Source organism: Pristiophorus japonicus, chromosome 14 (genome assembly GCF_044704955.1).
Source record: "Pristiophorus japonicus isolate sPriJap1 chromosome 14, sPriJap1.hap1, whole genome shotgun sequence".
Classification (NCBI taxonomy): domain Eukaryota; kingdom Metazoa; phylum Chordata; class Chondrichthyes; family Pristiophoridae; genus Pristiophorus; species Pristiophorus japonicus.
The window spans coordinates 89674136-89693706 of NC_091990.1; the positions used below are offsets into that span (position 1 = coordinate 89674136).

Sequence of the window (19571 nt, forward strand, 5' to 3'; positions counted from 1 at the left end):
AATATACAAGTTATTTGAAACTTTCACAGACTAAATGTGGAAAAGGGGTAGTGCAGAGTATTTTTACAACTCACTAAAATAATTAATTAAAAGTAATAGTACAGTGATTTGAAAGTTGTGTATACATGCACATACACTAACTGTGCGAACATGGAATTGGGATGGGAAGAGTTAAACAAAATATTACTGTGTTGGGACTTTAGTAGACTTCGCTCGTGCCTGTACATATTTTTTTACCTTTCACATAAACTTGATTTACAGAATTTCAGTGATCCGATTTATCACTTGATGAGCAAAAGTGTTAAATGCATTAAAGTAGGAACGGCTTTTGGATGGAAGAACGTTATAGTTGAAACTAAAATAAAAACAAAAGACTAATTAAAACCCGATTCTGGCTCATTCCTTTTCTCGCAGGAGCTGTAACAAACCCCAGTGAACATTTCCACACGTCAACGGGGAGAAAAAATCGTTAATGAATCCTGGAGAAAAATAAATAATAAAAACACTTGCTGTTTTTAAATAAAATGATTCATGGTTTAATATTTCGGTTGTCACAGCTCTAATTCCAGTTTTTTAAAGAGAAGCCAGCACCCCTCCTTTTGCTTTTTTTCTTTGATTCTTCTCTAATCCAATTATTAGTCTGAAATCTGAAACCCAGCCACTAAAACTTTCAAGCACTCTTCCGCCATTTTGTACTAAACTAGAGAGAAGAGAAACAAGTTCAAGTCAATAATATAATCCGTTTATAAACTTCAATCTTTTACTCTTCTCAAAAAAATAGTCACTATATAAATTCTAATAATTAAAAGTTAGTAAAACGTTTTGCTGATAAAAAAGATATTTTAAGTTTAAAATATTAACTTAAAAAAAATAACGTTTGAAAGTGCAAAATAGTACGACATGCATAAAGTTTGCATTTCCCCAACACTTGCAATACATTCACAAGAGTGGCCTGTGGAAGGGCGTGGGGGACTTATTTAAAATTAGTGGACTCTTTTCTGAAATAAACTACAATACATCCTGGAAAATAGATGTGATTTTTATTTCTTTGTTGAAATTAACATTTTTGAATAACGTTTCGATATTTGGTTTAAGTCCATATTCTTAATAACAGGTAATTATTATGAACCCAACCCTTCTGTGCAAAATACACAAATAAATAACTTGGTTAAATGATTTAAAAATCATGGGAGTTGGTTACAAATAAAAGTTCACATTTTACAACAAATTATTTGATTTGAGTGACTTAGGTTTTTTTTTTGATTTAAATGCGAATAAGAATGCTGAAATAAGTTATCGACAAAAAGAAAAGTTAAATAAATAATCCCAGTTGAGTTTGGAGTAAAGTGAGGAGTCGCAGCATCCGGGTACTTTCCCTAGGCAATGAGAGCCACAGCACCGCTGTTCCTTAGGCAAAGTGAAATAAATTCGCCACCGCTCGCGCCGTCAAGTAGTTCCCTCCTCCTCCTCCTCGCGCCGCTTTCTCGCCGCGCGCAGTTAAACCCGGCCTCGGCCGCGCGACCAGGCCTCCACGCGCGCGCACGCTCGCCAGGAACGGAACCAAACGGGTGTCGCGCGCGCGCGCGCGCGCACAGTCTGTCCGTCAATCAGTGAGTGAGCGAGGCGCGGGCCCGAGTGGAGTGGAGTGGAGGGGGAGGGGAGCAGGGATTCAGCGTGCAGCAAGTAAGTGAGGAGAGCGAGCGAGAGAGGGACCAGGGCGCGCGCACTGTCACTTTTTATTTTTTGAGGGGTAGGGAGGGCGAAAAATTGGAAGTTTTCTTTTTAACAAAAATTTTTAACAACATTTTTTTAATGTAAAAGAAAAAGTAAAATAAATTCCGGCCGCTCGTTTCACACCGAGGTGTTTTTTTTTTCTCCTCAGGATTTGGAAAGGCGAAGGATCCCCCCCACCACCGCTTTCTTTTCTCAGTCGGTTTATTTTCGGTGCCATTAAAAAAAAACTATAATGTCCGCCTCTCTTGTAATAATTTAGAGGAGAGAAAGAAGAGGGGGAAATGTTTTTGAAGTTGTTGTTGGTCGGGCAGCTCACCGCCCCCCTCTGGCTCGGCGGCGGCGCAGAGTGATGAGTCCGGTGGATGGGAGAACTTGTTTTGCGTTCACTCTCTGTGTCTTTCTGTTTCCCCTTCACTCTCTCTATCTATATATTTATATATATTATATATACAACATATTTATAAATATAAAATAATAAAGCAGATATTTATACACATGCGGCCGACCGCGATGTTTAATGGACTTTCTCCCTCCTGAAATTATTTCGGGCCCTGTTTTTGTTGAATTGTATTTTTTTACTCTTTTTTTTGGCTGCGTGAGGAAAGAGGGGGGAAAGAAAAGAGAAGGGGAGCCGGGTCTTTCCCTTTTTTTCCTATAAAGGGGTGGAGAAAAAAAAAAGTGAAGGAAAGTGGCACGGGAAGTAGAGGAGATGGAGTTGCAAACTCTGCAGGAGGCTCTGAAAGTGGAAATCCAGTTTCATCAGGTAACCTGGTCTCTTATTTTCATTTATTGCATGTAATTGTGTGTGTGTGTGTGTGTGTGTGTGTGTGAATTTCAACCACTACCTCTAACTCAGAGAGACACACTATACAAATCATACAAATTTGTTCTAAGAGAATAATTGGCAAGGAACCATTTATCATATATATATTTATATATATTATATATATTTTTTTTAGAATTAAGAGTATAATGTAAAATTTTGCCTTCATAAACTTTTTACATTTAAGCTGTGACTTATTTTTAAAGTATTTGAAAACTACATCATCCAGTTATTTTTGGGGTAAAGGAGAGAGAAGAGAACAGGAAGATAAATAATAAAAATTACATTCTTGTAATTGAGTAAAAGTTATGAATTAGCAGAAATCTGTTATCTATACATTTTGATTCAAAAAATAGAAACTGCTCGTATACACAGTTTTGTATGTAATAAAACAGTTCTGCTTTCGGTATCTTGGAACGCATTATTCGCCTCTAACTGATTTTAGCAGTTATGTAGTGGGATATAAATTAGAAAAATAAGTTTTTTTTTAAGAAGGACTCATTTTTATCAATGACCAAGGCAGTCCATATATATTTGTACCCTAAAGCAGAATTTGAAGTCTTGGAGTCCATATTTGTTGAAGCAAGTTGGTACAGTTAGTGTAACACTTGACCTCTGAGAGGTTGGATTGATCAATAAGACCAGCCTCTTGTAGTTTTCACTGGCATTGTCTCCCCTCTCAAGAACATTAACTTTCTCTGTTTTGTCTCTTTTATCTAAACAGAAACTTGTGGCCCAGATGAAACAGGATCCACAGGTATATTTTATTTTATGTCTTTTTTACTTTTTCAAATGTGTGTGTATATAATAAAATGATGAAAAATCATAACTGATTTAGGATAAGTAAATACATAATTTAAAAAAATGACTTTTCCATTTCCATTCCCATTCATAAATTGTGTTGGAATGTAGAAAATGTACAGCTTGGATTGTTTTATCTTTGAAGGTGCGCTATAGTTCTAGCCTATTCCAAAATCTTAAGCACTTTTAGACTCATTAAGACAAAGAGAATGAGGTCTTTTTGTTAGTCATTTACAAAAAAATGAGTATTTGATTTCCTCCTCCTTAGAGTATTCAACTGAAAATTTTGAATGACTCATTTTCCTTGTATGATGGGACTTGTATTAGTAATAAGATGTGATATTACATTGTTAAATTTTATTTCACAGAATGCTGATTTGAAGAAACAGTTACATGAATTGCAAGCGAAGATAACTGCTCTCAGTGAGAAACAAGTAAGGGGAAAAATGGATTTGTGGCTATTCTGTTCCAGATGGTTGTGTGTTCTCCAGGGATGAGCTCAACCTGGAGGATTTCTTGTAGTTTTCTGGAAGTTTAATGCTAGTGGAGTTGGCTGGTGTTGGTTTGAAAAAAAAACAGGGAAAGTCGCTGATGTTCAGATAGCTCCAATTGCACCTATTACCATGGCTGACTGTTTCAGATTTTGTACAGTTTAAAAAAAATGATGATGGGATCAGCAGATATTTAGAAGTGGCAATATTCTTTATCTAATTCCAACCTTTTTATGTTGTCCTTTTGAAACTCCCTATACATATCTCTTCAGTTCCCTTTGTACTCTAAATCTATCTATCTTTAGCTTTTGTATTTAACAGTACAGGTTAGTACTTTCTACTCTTAAACACTTTTTAAAGAAGTGCATTCCCCCCACATGCTTCCCTTATTCTCACTGTCTAGTTTAGCTGTTTCTACCAAGCACTTCTTTTGTAAGATGTTGCCATTCTACCTTTTTGTCTCCTTTTGAATTTTATTTTGTACAAGCAAGTGCAGTAAGAATTTGATTTTTCCCTATTATTTTTTTCCTTTAGGGTGTTAGTATATATATATATATATATATGTGTGTGTGTGTGTGTGTGTGTGTGTGTGTGTGTGTGTGTAGGAGTTGACTTTCTTTTCTTCACCGCCCCCCCCCCCCCCCCCCGGTTTTTCTTTGTTTCTGATTCTGGATTCTTTGTGCATTCAGTTTCACATTACTCTCCCCCCAGCATTTATAGCATCCTGCTCTCTTTCCTGCTCAAAAGTGGCAAGTAATATTTTGTAAAGATGCATTTACATCCAGAATTCTGAGTTCATGTTATTTTGAGTAAATTGTTTCTTGAAATAAAAATCAATGAAATATTTGTAAAGGCAGAGATGCAAAGATCTACAGAAAACACTCCCATTTGAACTTCCATTCTTAGGACTATTGATGTACCTTGTTAATTCTAGAACAGCATCCTTAATTACAATTTCAAATCTCATGTTCTCTTTAAAGCTTTTATCTGATTCTGTTTCTGTAAAGTCAGCCTTCAGTCATTGTCATGTGATGCTGCCTCAGTAACCATGTGGGCTAACCACCAGTTCAGTGTAGAAGTACATACTGAAATGAATTTTTGAACTTGCCTTGCTAGTTTTATAGATTTTGTTTTAAAAGCTTGAGTTTGTGTCTAAAGTAGTTGCGGTGCTAAACTTTGACAATGTCTACACTGTTGTGGAAAAGGATTTGGTTGTGAAGTTTGAACTGCTGTTAATTTTTTTTTAAAGTATTGTATTGACGTAACTTTGCAGAAGGAACTGTTGTAGTTAAGCAGTGATTTAATTTTCTCGCCCTCCCCCTACCATAAATGAAGGCCGTGTGAGATGTCTAACTTTGCCTTGATATTACTGCATTGGCTTACATTGTTTATTAGCTTTAGTAAAACTCATAATTGGTTAAACTTAAGAGTTGGTAAAAATATTTTTCTTATTGCTGAAGCTTTGAGAAGTTATGTTTATGAAATGCTGAAAATGTCTGTAACTATGTTTTTTTAGCTGTAACCATGGACTATTGGAAGCATTTCTGTGTTCTCTTCAGAAAGTACAAGTTTTATTTTTTCTTTCTCTTGACTGAATTGAAGATTTGTTGATGGTAAAACTGGTAACTCCAAGCAGTTGAGCATTTAACTCTCAAAGAGAAGATGCTGAGCTTGTGTTCCAGGTTTACCTGTTTTTTTTTACATGAACTTCATTGCCTCAGCTGGACAATTTTCCTCAATTCTTTGGCTGCTAAATATGCAGTAGATTATGTGAGGTAGTGACTTATCTTGCTGAAAACCTACCACCTGCTGGCCAGTTGTGGAGTACAGGGTTGTCTCTGACTGGGGCTTTTTTTGCAAGTGATTTTTCTTGCAAAATTTTCACAACACAGCAATTTTGATAACTGGTAAAAGGTGGAAATAAGAGAACAAGTAAATTCCTGTTAAGACTTTTGCTGCAACCTAGACCACTTAACACTCCTGGTTGAAGCGGAGACATGTAGTAACAAGTGGTTAACGAGGTTTTTAAAAAGTGTTCTATAAGTTTATTATTAATCATTGTGTAAGGCCTGTAGCATATCAGAGCACCAATTCATGGCATCATGGTTATTGTGAGTGTAGGCTTGTTCCCTCTTACTTGAGACTCGGCCACGTCCTCCGCCAGGATCAACTGGGAGAAATGTTCCGGACTCCTGGTGGGTCAGTGGCGGGTGGACTCCCTGCCGGAGGAGCTCAGGCCTTTTGCCTGGAGCACGACCCATCTCCTCTATCTGGGAGTCTACCTTAGCCCCGACGAGGGAGCCTGGCCGGCGAACTGGCAGGAGCTGGAGGCCAAGGTCGCCGCTCGCCTAGGGCGCTGGACAGGACTGCTCAGAGTGCTGTCCTACAGGGGTCGAGCGCTAGTCATAAACCAGCTGGTGGCCGCAATGCTGTGGTACCGGCTGGTCACTTTGACCCCTCCCCCTGCGTTTGTCGCCAAGATACAGAAGAAGCTGGTGGACTTCTTCTGGAACAACAGGAAGCACTGGGTCTCTGCCGCGGTCTTGAGTCTCCCGCTTGAGGAGGGCGGTCAGTCGTTGGTGTGCGTCAGCGCCCAGCTCGCGACTTTCCGTCTTCAGACCCTGCAGAGATACCTTTACGTCGAGCCCCCTCCTAGGTGGTGCGCTCTGGCGAGGTATTTCTTCCGCCAGCAGCTCGACCTCAATTATGACACGCAGCTCCTGTTTGTGAACTTGGGGGGTGCCAGGACCGCCCTCCGGGAGCTGCCTGTCTTTTACAGGGAACTCATCAGGGTCTGGAACAAAGTCTCCACCAAGCGCAGCTCTCCGCCGGCTGGAGTGGCGGCCGTCCTGCAGGAGCCGCTGCTCGGGAATCCGTACCTCCACGGCCGAGGTTTCATGTGGCGGTCGGAAGAGAGGGCTGTGGCTGGTGAGGTGACCAGGGTCAGGGACCTGCTCGATGGCGGAGGAGCGGGCTGGATGGCGCCAGACACGCTGGCGCGGCGCCTAAACTCTGCCAACGTCCGCCACGCGGCCGATGCCATCGAGTCGCTAAAAACAGCTCTGGGCCCTGACTCCGTTAGGTGCATCGAGGAGGCTCAAGCACGTGGGGAGATCCCGTCCGAACTGACCCCCGTCCGGACGGAATTCCTCATCGGCGCCAAACCCTGGAACCTCCCTCGGGGGCCGGCGCCTCACAACTTGAGCCGCCTCGGGGAAATCCCCTCCGTGCCTTTCAGTTCCGCGCGGAGGGGTTTCCTGTACGGGCTGCTCCTGCACACCCTCAACTTTGCCATCCTCGCCGGCCGTCCGGACACGCCATGGCGTACCATCTTGCCGTCCGGAGGAGGCGGGGGTCCCCGATGGAGGGCACTCTACGCAGGGGTCCTCCCACTATTCATCGGGGACTTGGCCTGGAGGGTGGTGCACGGAGCAGTGCCGTGCAACAAATTTTTAAGCCGGTTCACGGACTCCCAGGCCGCCTGCAATTTCTGCGGTCTGGAGGAGTCCGTGTTCCATGTTTTTATTGAGTGCACAAGGTTGCAGCCCCTGTTCCATTATTTGAAGGGGCTGCTCCTGAAATTCTGGCTGCACTTCAGTCCCACTCTCCTGATCTTTGGGCACCCTGTGCGGAGGGGAGCGGGTAGGTCCGAGGGCCTCCTCGTAGGACTGCTCCTGGGCACGGCCAAGGGTGCCATCAGCCGGTCCAGGCAGCGGGCGGTCGAGGGGGTCGTTCAACCTGACTGCCTGCCTCTCTTCCGCTCTTACATCCGGTCCAGGGTGTCCTTGGAGATGGAGCACGCGGTGTCCACCGGTACGCTCGCGGCCTTCCGCGAGAGGTGGGCACCGGAGGGACTGGAGTGCATCATCACGCCCGGCAACCAAATTTTAATTTGATTTTACGTTTTAAAGTTTAATTTGTTTTAATTGCCGGTGCTTTTAGTGTCCCCCTCTCCTTTTATAGGGGGCACTGGAAAAAGGAAAAATTTGTTTTTAGTGCCCAAAAAAAAAACCACAAAAAAAAAAAAAAAAAAAGGGCCTTGTAAATGTCTTGTGTGTGTCATCCAGGTCGGGTGGCACGGATACATGTTTTATGTTTTGCAGGTTAACTCAAAAGAGTTTCTGTACTTAGCAGTGCTGCTTTGGGGCAGGGGAAGTAGAGGCAAAGTGGCTCCTCAGAAGAGGACATTGAATTGGAGAGAGTTGTTGGCTTGCCTTATTGTGCCTTATCCAGCTCAATACTAAAAGAGCAGCGGCTTGGTAGATTGCCAGTGCAGGAGGTGTGGTTTGAGGAGAAAATAAAGAAATATCTATGTTCAACAAAAACAAAGTTTAATACTTTACTGGAATTCATTAGTATAGTTATTAATAGTATTTTAGAAATGTACTTTGCATAAGCTTGGTTCTTGATCCTGATAGGATTAAAAGATAATTTGTAGAGATGAAGTGTATGGTTTAACTATAGTACTTTGAATGTTGAGATATATTGTAGTACAGTACATTATCTAATACATTTTGGGACAGTTGTTCATTTAGGGTGCTATTCAAATTTCATGATCACATATTCCACCCTTTTTTTAATGTAAAAATGTGTAATTATATGTTGAACACTAGCTAATCTGTAGCATTGTTAAAAGTACTAATTTGGATCCAGAGTAATGCAGTATTATGCAAATTTTTGAACTGTAACATTTTTGTGGCTTAGAATTAATATTGATAAATTTCAGTATTTATTAAAAATAAATATTTTTAATGAACTACATGTATGAGAAATAAAACTGATCAGTGTGATGTAAGAATAGGCAAGCCAATAGAGATTACACCTTCCTAACGTCATTTTTATTTTCTGTATCTCATTGCTTCCAATCAGATAACATAAAATTTCAGAAAATGCATGTATTGCAGCAACTTTAGTAACTAAAGTGTGGAAACGTTTCATTGATAAGTAGGCAACATTGCAAAACTGAAGTAACAGTTTTATAAAGTTTAATGGCTATCTCGTTGATAAAATGTAGAGAATAATGTGTGGGAGAAATTACAACGGGGAAAAATAATGAGCATTTCAGCTGTTACAAATCACGCAAAGAACATGTGGTTGGAAAATGGAATCCCAAATTGAGATTTTTTATATTTAATTTATAGTCTACTAGCTTAGTGATGGTCAAGGTTTTGATTTTGTGGGTCACTTAGGTGCATACCATGGAGCCTCGGGTCACAAGATTTGAATTGCATGTATCTCAAGTTGCTGGTATGAGTGGATCCCAGTGTCTACTTTAGGATGTATCCACCAATGAGGTGACCAGACTAAACACAGCCCTTTCAAAACATTCAGACCCACAAAATCAAATAGGGAGGGAGAAACAACAAATAGGAAGAAATACAAGTGTAAGTAGGACTGAGATGTCAGGGCTTCAAGAGCCAGATTTTCTAAGGCAGCTGTGGCCTTGGAGCTGCAAGTTGTACATCACTGTATTAGCCTGATTGCCTGTGGTGGTGTTTTGCAGTTAGTCTGAGGTCTGAAGGACAGTTGTGATGTTTAACTGCTAATTTTCTCCTAGCTTTAAGTTAATGCTAAGGTATTCTAAATAGGCCCTAAAGTCAATGACAGGTTAATTGCTGTTAGTGAGGGAAGTTTGCAAATTGCCAAGTGCTTGTAAAATACCGGCTCCAGGTCAAGCTGCAACGTTCCTTTACCAATAGAAATTAACCTGTAATTTACTTTTTTTAAATGTACTTTTAGCACTTTGGAATATGAAGGGCACTGAGAACTGTTAAATAGATAGATGTATAGCGGTGTTTTTAATCAATATAAAAATATAAGTCCGATTTTGTTGCCTCTTCCCAAGTGGCAGCTGTCGTGGCTAACATCAACTGGAACTCTTCATCCAGTTGATGTGGGGATATGTTCTAATTGAAGAATTAATTTCACAATAAAATCCTTACCATTTCTCTAGACCACCAGTGTACTATGCACCTATATGATGACGCCCATAATGATTGTGATGTAATCATTGAGAAATTACTGACTGCAAATTATTTCTCAATGTGACTGGAATACATTATATGAAGGCTACCATTTGCCTGTGTGACATACAGGAAATATTTTGCCTAAACCACCTTGTAAGCCACATGAGTTATACAAGTCATTCACACAATAAATATAGTCCATATCCTGCTCTCAGACTTGTAGTTTACAATTCGTGCAGTTTTTTTAAAATTTGGAGTGATTTTTGACTTTTTGTACATCTTGGTTTGCCTAAAGTAGGCACTCCATCCTTTTTGAAACCCAGAATAAGTAGCTCCCAAGTTAACATTAAAAACATATTGGCATGCTACAATTTTAGTGCACAACACCCACTTTAGAAAAATTCCTGGGTGGAGTACAACTGTTTGCTTGACGCTAGCATTTTTTTTGCACATTACATGTAGCTTTTGTGTTGAATCTGAATGAAAAGACCGACTGTGAAGTTAACTGTGGAAAATATTCTGTTCGTTTTAAGTCTAATATCGATAGATTTTTGTTGCCTGGGGGTATTGGGGGATGTGGAGCCAGGGCAGGTAGATGGAGTTGGGATGTAGATTGGCCATGATCTCATTGAGTGGCGGGGCAGGCTCGAGGGGCTGAATTTTCATCCAGACTTTCATCGCTCTACCGTTGGCGACCATGCCTTCAGCTGCCAAGGCTGTAAGCGCTGGAATTCCCTCCATAAACCTCTCTGCATCTCTATATATCTATCTATCCTCTTTTAAGACACGCCTTAAAACCTACCTCTCACCTGACCTAATATTTTCTTATGTGGCTCTATCAAATTTTGTTAACGCTGCTGTGAAGCACCTTGGGACATTTTACTATATGAAAGGCGCTATATGAATGACCGGCTGTTGTTCAAAGCCACTTAGTGGTGAGCGGCAGGCTTGCAAAATACATTGGATCAAGCCATTTGTTAATGGAAAAGCTGGCCAGTCAGTAATGGAAATAATGTTGCTTCTTGCCTGGCCGTAATGGAAATAATGTTGCTTCTTGCCTGGCCTTGATCTATCCTCCATGTACATATGTGTAGAAACTACAGTATATGGAAGTTGGTTTCTTTGTTACCTGAGACATTCCATATAGAAGAATAATTGTGTGTGCATTGCTGGCCTGTAATGTTGCCTGGGGTTTTATTATTCTGTCAACTCCTCTTCAGAGTTCCTACAAGCTTAATTCAAATGATCTGATGCTTCAGTTTTTAGAACTAGTTTATTAATTTTCTGTGCTATTTATATTGCTTAATTCAAATTATTGGTTGACTAGAAAAGTGTTAGTGCAAAAATGACTGAATTATCAGGAGTAGAGTGTAGTGTGCATATTTTCCAAATTGGAGTTTTACTATTAGTTAAAATGTTTCCTTACTACAGCTGTGTTTTGGCATAAGACTTCATTGTATATTGGAAAGGGACTTGCCTGATTATTACACAAGACTAGAGTATTTTACTGGAAAGTAATGTGTGGTCTACTCTTATGACGGGAATAGCATTTTACTAAAAAATGTTGCTGGGGGTTTACCATGTTAATACATGTATAATTTATGTTTTCAATAAAAAGACAAAGTTCACTAACATCTCAGATTTTTCACTTATAGCTGAAGAAAAAGAAAGATAAATGTACTGACATTAACACGTTTAAGGTCCAAATTCAGGTGTTCTGTGGTGTACTTGTTGAAAATATGAGGGGAAAAAAAAGAAAGACGTGCTTTCCTGACAGGACATCCCAAAGTGCTTTATAGCCAATTAAGTACTTTTAATATAGGTACTGTTGTGCAATAGCTTCCTACAATACAAGACATGTGCAAAGCAGTTCACTTTTGAATTTAACTGTTCGTGTTTGAAAACAAAGATTATGAAGTTTATTATTACGTTTTTTGGGGGGCAAGGGTGACTTTAAAGTGAAACTTGAAATGAATGGAACTAAAACTGATAACAGTACCAATATTTTTTGGGGGCTTCAGTGTTGCAAGTTATATCCACCAATTTTTCCACCTTCTGTCAGGGTGCAGGCATCCTCTGATAGCTCATCCAAGTGGCTATTTTTCACACAAGCCTTGATGGTAAATGGTGCTTTCTCGTGATGAACTTGTCAAAATGGGGAATTCATCAAATTAGTAATATGAATCCCTGTCACATCACAGTGGAATGGTGTATGGCTACAATAAATGCTACCAGACTGAATTAATACTGTTTTATGACTCCTCTGATAGACGAGGGGTAAATGCACTGTCTGATGTACTACTGAGTCATGAAGATTAGAAGGCCCAGGTTTGAATTTAGGTCATCAGAGTTGGTTGATCTGTTGGTTTAGTGCAACGTGATTGGCTGTGGTGCACCTGAGCTGGGGAGTTGAAAAATCTACCAAGGTTCCTTCCTTTGCTTGTTCTCTAGTGACTCTTGCTAGAAGGTGCATGTATGTGAGAATCAGGTGAGGACAGGGATGGGTTTGAATGTAATGCTTCTGTGGTCAAATAACCTATCAACATTCAGTGTCTAGGTTTTATCTATGAAGAATGACCATTGGGCAGAGGGTGCTGGTGCCTATGTAACTATACCCCAGAATAGGTTACTGTTTTTAACAGAAGAAAGGTGAAAATTCAAACGACTAAAATTATATTAAATAATACTGGTGTTACTTGAGTTAAATACCAAAACAAAGAATTAGTTATTTTCAGTTCAACTTTATTTTTTAGATTTATATATGACTTCTGGCAAAGCAGTGGCCATTCCTGATGCATGTTAGAGACATTTTATTTACTTTTCTTTACTTTTCTTTACTTTTAGATATAGTTTAGTAAAGGTGACTGCTTTGACCTACATAGTTTGCAGTTGACTAAATATTCTGTCAGAAGTCAAACTGTAGAGTTGAGGGCAACACTGTAACCATGCAGAATGCATTTCTGGATTTTAATCTTCCTTGCAAAATGATGAATATTGGTTGAGTAGTTCTTTTTACCCTTAAATCCCTGTTCTGAAGATAATACAGACTGCAACAAAAATGATTGGCATACTGTAGCTTTAATGACCTATAACTATAGTCATCAAACAAAAGCTTCAAAATATGTTAGCCTATTAATGTTTGCCCTATATAATATTTTCCTAAATAGACTTGTGCTGTTTTCTTCCTCAACTAAAAGTTACTATTTGCAGCTCCTGTATGTGAGGATCTTTATAACATGCATTGGGTAGTGTACCTTCCAGTATCTGATTCCATTGACATCTGTGCTTCTTCAGTGTCACGTACTGCCAATGCATTTGTCCCTGTACAGTGTGCTACAGTGGAAACAGTGGCCTGTAACAGGATGGGAACATGCAACCACAGCACAGATCACATATATTTCAAAGGGGAAGTGGCATATCTTCTTGATGCTTTGTTTTTAAAGAAAATGTTATTTTGTTCCCCGTTTCCTCTATGGTCTTGCAAATTAATTTAAAAAGTGAAATACTGAAATATTTAATTTTATATTGTTAAGTGGTAACATTGTAATGCTATTAATTCTTTCACTAATTTCCCAATGATAGACAGTTTATTTAAAAGGTGTGTTGGAAATTTAAAGTACTCTGATAACCGTATGATCACATTAGTGCTTTTTATGTAAACAAGAACAACTATTTGTATTTATATAGTGCCTTTTAATGTAGTAAAACGTCCCAAGGTGCTTCACAGGAGCATTTTCAAACAAAATTTGACACAAGCCTCAAAGCAGATATTAGAGCAGAAAACATGGCCAGAGACAGGTTTTAAGGAGTGTCTTAAAGAAGGAAAGAGGCGGAGAGGTTTGGGGACGGAATTCCAGAGCTTCGGGCCTTGAAGCTGAAGGCATGGCCGCCAATGATGGAGCGATTTAAAGTCGGGAATGCTTAAGCGGCCAGAATTGGAGGAGCACAGGTTTTTGGAGGGCTGGAGAGATTCGAGCTAGGGAGGGGCGAGGCCATGGAGGATAATTGCTTAACCGGGAGCCAATGTAGGTCAGCGAGCACAGGGGTGATGGAACTTGGTGCGAGTTAGGACATGGGCAGCAGATGACTTCAGGTTTACAGAAGGAAGAATATGCAAGACTGGCCAGGAATGCGTTGGAGTAGTCAATTCTAGAGGTAACAAAGGCATGGATGAGGGTTTCAGTTGCATATGAGCATAGGCAGAGTTGGCATTGTAATAGAGGTGGAAATAGGCGGTCTTCATAATGGTGTGGATATGTGGTCACAAACTCATTTCGGTCAAATATGACACCAAGGATGCAAACCGTCTGGTTCAGCCTCATGGTTGCCAGAGAGGGATGGAGTCAGTGGCTAGGGCATGGAGTTTGTGGTGGGGACTGAAGACAATGGCTTTGATCTTCCCAATATTTAGGTGGAGGACATTTCTGCTCACCCAGTACTGGATGTTGGTCAGATGCATCAATCTATTAATGCATTACTCGGCTTAGCTACAGTATCAGTGCTGTTCCTTTTCTCCCCCAAAATAACAAATCTTGGTATTGAAGTAGCATGTACAGAGCATACAAAATAGTTACAATTTTTGATAATCACAACATTATTCAATACTACAATAACTTGAATTTGTATAATACTATTAAGTTTAGAACAGTCCAAGGCAATATACAAAAGGGAAAAGGTGGCATAGCTTAGATTTTTAAAAAAGGTTGTTGAAGGTAGAGAGAAAAATAGACATATGGGAGGGGGCTTTTAAGAGTAGCTGTGAGGCAGCTTAAGGCTCTGCCTTCAATGATGGTGTGAAGGCAGGTGGAAGAAGGCCAGAGGACTGAAGGGTATCAGAGGAAATGTATGGCTAGAAGAGATTGCAGAAATTGGTTGGGGCAAAGACATGGAGGAATTTGAAGATTCAAGAAAAAAAAAATCCCCATTTGTTTCATCGGGTGGTGGATGGTGCTTTGAGCCATTCTGGGGGCATATAAGCCCAAATAAAAATCATTACTTGCTTGGGTCTCTGGTGATTCAATATTGGGTAAGGAGTTAACTGATGCAGAAAAACCACAGGTGCTTGCTCTTCTAGTTTGACACTGTCCAAGCTGCTTGATTGAAGTAATATCTTGTAACTTCATGCCAGACATCTTTTCACTTGTATGTAATGTATTTATTACTCTCTTACTTTCCTCTTCATCTGCAGTGCTTAATTACTAGATGAGCAAGGGAAAATAAAAGTTTGGATAATGGTGTATTTATCTTTTGCATTGTAAAACAATGCTTTAGATAGTTTCCAAAAACTGGCAGTGACTTCAAATGCCATGCAAATTTAGAAGTTCCCTTGTACAAAATAATGGATCCCAGGGAAGCACGGTCATCGGAGAGGTTCCTATGACAGCATAAACCATGGGAGTGAAGGTTGACTGATTTATAATCATCTAAACTGATATTAAATTAGTCTTGAAATCATTATACTATTTGCTGTAAATTTTGAGGTTGGGGATGGCATTAACGTTCCTTCTGGAAAATTACAAGCAGTATTTTAAAAATGTAACTTCAAAATTGTTCCTGTTAATTGAATAAAACCTTTTGGACTGTACAACATGCCATTGTGGTTTATGCAAACGGCATTGATCACGTGACATTGTGACTCAAGAAATGAATGTTATCGTAGGGCTTTTTTAAAGTATGGGGCCAAGGATCATTTACGGTGTATATTTTACATATAATCTATACCTAGAAGTTGCTGCCTTGTAAATATAATTGAGGGATTTAATGGCTTGTTCACATATGGGAACTTTGCCATTGTGATTCCGTCTGTTTAAAACATTCTGGCATTTTCTGCAGTTGAAATATTTTGTGTATGTGAAAAGCTTTCAGAATTTTTCTGTGTACTTAAAAGTTTGTCACAGTCGAGGATGACCATCTATGATGTAAACAGATGTCATGAGGATTATTGGATAAGGGTTAAGGTGTTGCAGGTATTTTGGCAGCATTTTGATTTCTTGTAATATGTATGAAATATGTTGAAGTTCTTAGGAATTCACTGGGAGATGAAAAGTGATCTCTGTCTAATGATCACGATGCATATGGATGAGTAAGGCCATTTGGCCTAGCTTTGCTCATTCATCCACAAAAAATAATTGTCTGCCCATACCTCAAATAACCAACATCTAAATATATTTAAATAATTCGAGTTTATTTTGCTTCCATCACCCATCCCAAAATGTATTTAATGTTGATAATCTTTGTGAAGCTCTTCCTATCACTGCTTAGAATTTGTGCCCCATTGTCAGCTTGAATCAGTTGATGGTACTCTTGCCTCTGAGTCAGCAGGTGGTTGATTCAAGCCCACAATGCTAGGATTTGAGTACACAATCTAGGCTGATTTTGGTACAGTACTCTATGGCTGGGGAGCGGAAGGAGCAGCGGGGCGGTCTGGCCCAGCAGTCTGCGCGGCTCCCGGCCTGCGAGCACCATCGGAGCAGGCCAGGGAGTGGAAGGAGCAGCGTGGCGGTATACCACCCCAGGGAGCAGCACGTGCTGGAGCAGGGGAGCAACGGCAGCGAAGAGGGTGACTGGATTGGACATCACCAAGATCCAGGTCGCTGATTGGAGCGTGGGCAGGTACTGCAGGAGTGGCGAGGTCGAGGCGAAGGAGCGGTGAGAGATTGTAGAGGGATGCGACCGGGGCCAAGGAGAAGCGAGGGCCCAGGGGCAGCACGGGCCAACCCACACTGCGATATGTGTGCGCATTAGTCCGTGTAGCAGAGCAGGTCTCCAGTCATCTTGGTTAATCCATGCCACTGGACCTAGCTCTGTCAAGCCCGTGGTGACTGGTGTGCAACGGTCACCAAACGTTTTTTAAAAAAAAATCTTCGCACAGACATCTTCCATCCTTCAAGATTTAGTTTGGGACCTGGAATATTAAGTCCTTCATTGAAACACCTGTGAACTTTTTGGTGTGGAAGCAAGTCATCCTTGACTTGAGGGACTGCCTATGATGATGATGACTCTGTTGTGAAGATGGTCACTTTCAGCTGAGATTTATACTGAGGCTCTTTCTATCTATTCAGTTGGACATATAGGGCCCAAGTTTCCATACAATAAAAAACGGGCGCCCCTCCGAGCTGGGTGCCCGTTTTTCGCGACTAAAACGGCGCCGGAAAAAAAACGCGCTATTCTGGAGCGCCCTGCAGCTCCTTGTCTGTTTGGCGCGGCGCCCAGGGGGGTGGAGCCTACACTCGCGCCGATTTTATAAGTGGGAGGGGGCGGGTACCATTTTAATTATTTTTTTCCCTGCCGGCAACACTGCGCGTGCGCGTTGTAGCGTTCGCGCACGCGCAGTGTGAAGGAAACATTGGCACTCGGCCATTTTTGTAGTTCTTTGTAGCTGTTTAATTTTTGAACATTTTTTAATAAAAGCACATTGCCATCAGCACTGAGAAGGCTGCAGGAAGCCTCAAAGCTGAGGCAGCCATTTCCCTCCCCCCTCCCCGCCCGCCGTCGGGAACAAACGGCTGCCCCCCCCCCCAAGTGGGAACGAATGGCTTTCTCCTCCTCCTCTTCCCCCCCCCCCCCCCTCCCGCGGGAACGAACGGCTTTCTCCTCTTCCCCCTCCCGCGGGAATGAACGGCTTTCTCCTCTTCCCCCCCCCCCCCCCCCCCCCCCCGGCGGGAACGAACGCCTGCAGCATTCTCCCTGGCTGAAGCAGGTAGGAAGATGGTTTATTTAATCTTTTCTTTGCTTATAAATTTTTATTCAGGTTTGATTTATTTGTATAAGTATAAATAAGGATTTATTATAGAATTTAATGACTTCCCTCCCCCCCCCCCCCCCACCTCGTTCTGGACGCCTAATTTGTAATTTGCGCCTGATTTTTTAATGTGTAGACGAGGTTTTTTCAGTTCTACAGAAATCTTCACTTGCTCCATTCTAAGTTAGTTTGGAGTACGTTTTCACTGTGGAAACTTTCAAATCAGGCGTCAGTGGCCGGACACGTCCCCTTTTGAAGAAAAAATTCTGTTCCAAAGTGGAACTGTTCTACCTGACTAGAACTGCAGAAAAAAAAATGTGGAGAATTGCGATTTCTAAGATAGTCCGTTCTCCACCAGTTGTTCCTAAAAATCAGGTGCAAATCATGTGGAAACTTGGGCCCATAGACTGTTCTAATTGGAAGATGAGCAGGGCCAACATTCAGCCCTCAATTAACACCATCAAAAAACATTTAACTGGTTATGTATCTCATTTGCTGTTTGTAGAACCTTGTAAGCAAATTAACTGTCACATCTGACTACATAACAGTGACTGACAAGGCACAGTGTCATTCTCGGAACTGAATAATGGTGCTTCAACTGTCTGGACAGCTAATCTGGGAAAGCTATTCCAGAACTACACTAATTAGTGATATTCATGTTATGCAAACAAGTTCCACGCAGGACGTTAAGTTTTTTTTCAAAAAGTCAATGTTTAAATATATTATTCTACAGAATTGTTTTATTAAAGGAAAACATCATTTGATATCTGATACAAAAACAAAATGCTGGAAATCTGAAATGGGGAGGAGATATGAAAAACCTAAAAAAAATTCTATTTAAAAAAAATAACGACATCCTTTTTTTAAAAAAAAAGCTTGGAACCAGAGATTGAGTATATAGTCTAAAAACAGAAGATGCAAATACTCAGCAGGTCAGGCAGCAGCTGTGACCTTTAATTAGAACTGCGAAAAGGACATCAACCTAAAATGGTAACTCTGTTTCTGACTCCACAGATGCTGCCTGTCGTGCTGAATATTTGCATTTTTCTGTTTTTATATTATATACTCTATCTAATGTCTGGTTCCAGGCTTTTTTTTGGGAAGGATGACTTCATTTCTTTAAAAAAACACTTTTTTTAGGTTATTCATGTCTCCTTCTCATCTAACAATATTCTTGTTCATAATGTAAATTAATCTAAGTGGTATTTTAACAATTCCAGAACTTGTGATCTGTCAAGTTTCGCTTGGATAGATCCACCGCTGTAAATTCACTTTCATTGGCGCAGAGTTCAGCTCTTGACCAACTAGTGCCCAGTGAATACCCATGAAACCCTTACGCCTGGTAAAAGCAGGCGTTAAGGCCTTTTACCAGCGTAAGGGTTGAGATAAAAGTTTTAATATTTTTTTGAAAGATTTAAATTTTCACTTGCATTTAAAATTAGCTTGGGTCAATTTTGTCCCATTTTAAGAATGTTTACATTTATTTTCCAAAATATTAAATTTTTATTTTAAATGTTTAATTTATGGATATTTTAATTAATTTTGAACCTGTGATTTATTTTTATTTAAGTGGTGTGAAATTGTATTTATTCGGTGATTTCTATTATGCATAATGGGAATCCCCCTTTGTGATTGGTTGGCCTGGCCAACATGATCCCAGGGACGCTTGCGAACTGCATGCGCCCCGGGATAGGACTGGAACAGTCCGAAGCTCCGGAGACGCATGGTAAGTATGTCGTTTTCTTGCCACATTCAGAGGTGTATGCGGGCGGCAAACCTCTGACCGCTGTTTCCAGGCCATAATCTTTCCAGTGAATCCTTTGGTTAAAAAGACATCCAGCCAAGTTTTTAAAAACTCCTTTCGGATTGTTGTATGTTTTGTAAAGGGGATGCAATTACATTTTGCTAGGACTCACGAGACAAGTATTGCTGAACTTCAGATTAACTTGTATCTTGTTATTTTGGCTAACTCGTTCAGCGCTCTGTTTGCTATTTTTCAGTGTTTGGACAAATTG

General features: G+C 40.5%; 1 protein-coding gene across 4 annotated transcripts in view; it reads left to right on the forward strand.

Annotated features, from left to right (window-relative positions):
- Nucleotides 1-1609: 1609 nt before the first annotated feature.
- The window catches only part of phf21aa (PHD finger protein 21Aa), a 427640-nt gene continuing 409678 nt past the window's right edge, over nucleotides 1610-19571 (forward strand). For all 4 annotated transcript variants that reach the window (XM_070899357.1, XM_070899356.1, XM_070899359.1 and 1 more), the window contains exons 1-4: nucleotides 1610-1683; nucleotides 1883-2497; nucleotides 3282-3314; nucleotides 3727-3792. In XM_070899357.1, the coding sequence (XP_070755458.1) occupies nucleotides 2444-2497; nucleotides 3282-3314; nucleotides 3727-3792 (153 nt within the window). In that variant the 5' untranslated portion in view covers nucleotides 1610-1683; nucleotides 1883-2443. The remainder of the gene's footprint in view (nucleotides 1684-1882; nucleotides 2498-3281; nucleotides 3315-3726; nucleotides 3793-19571) is intronic.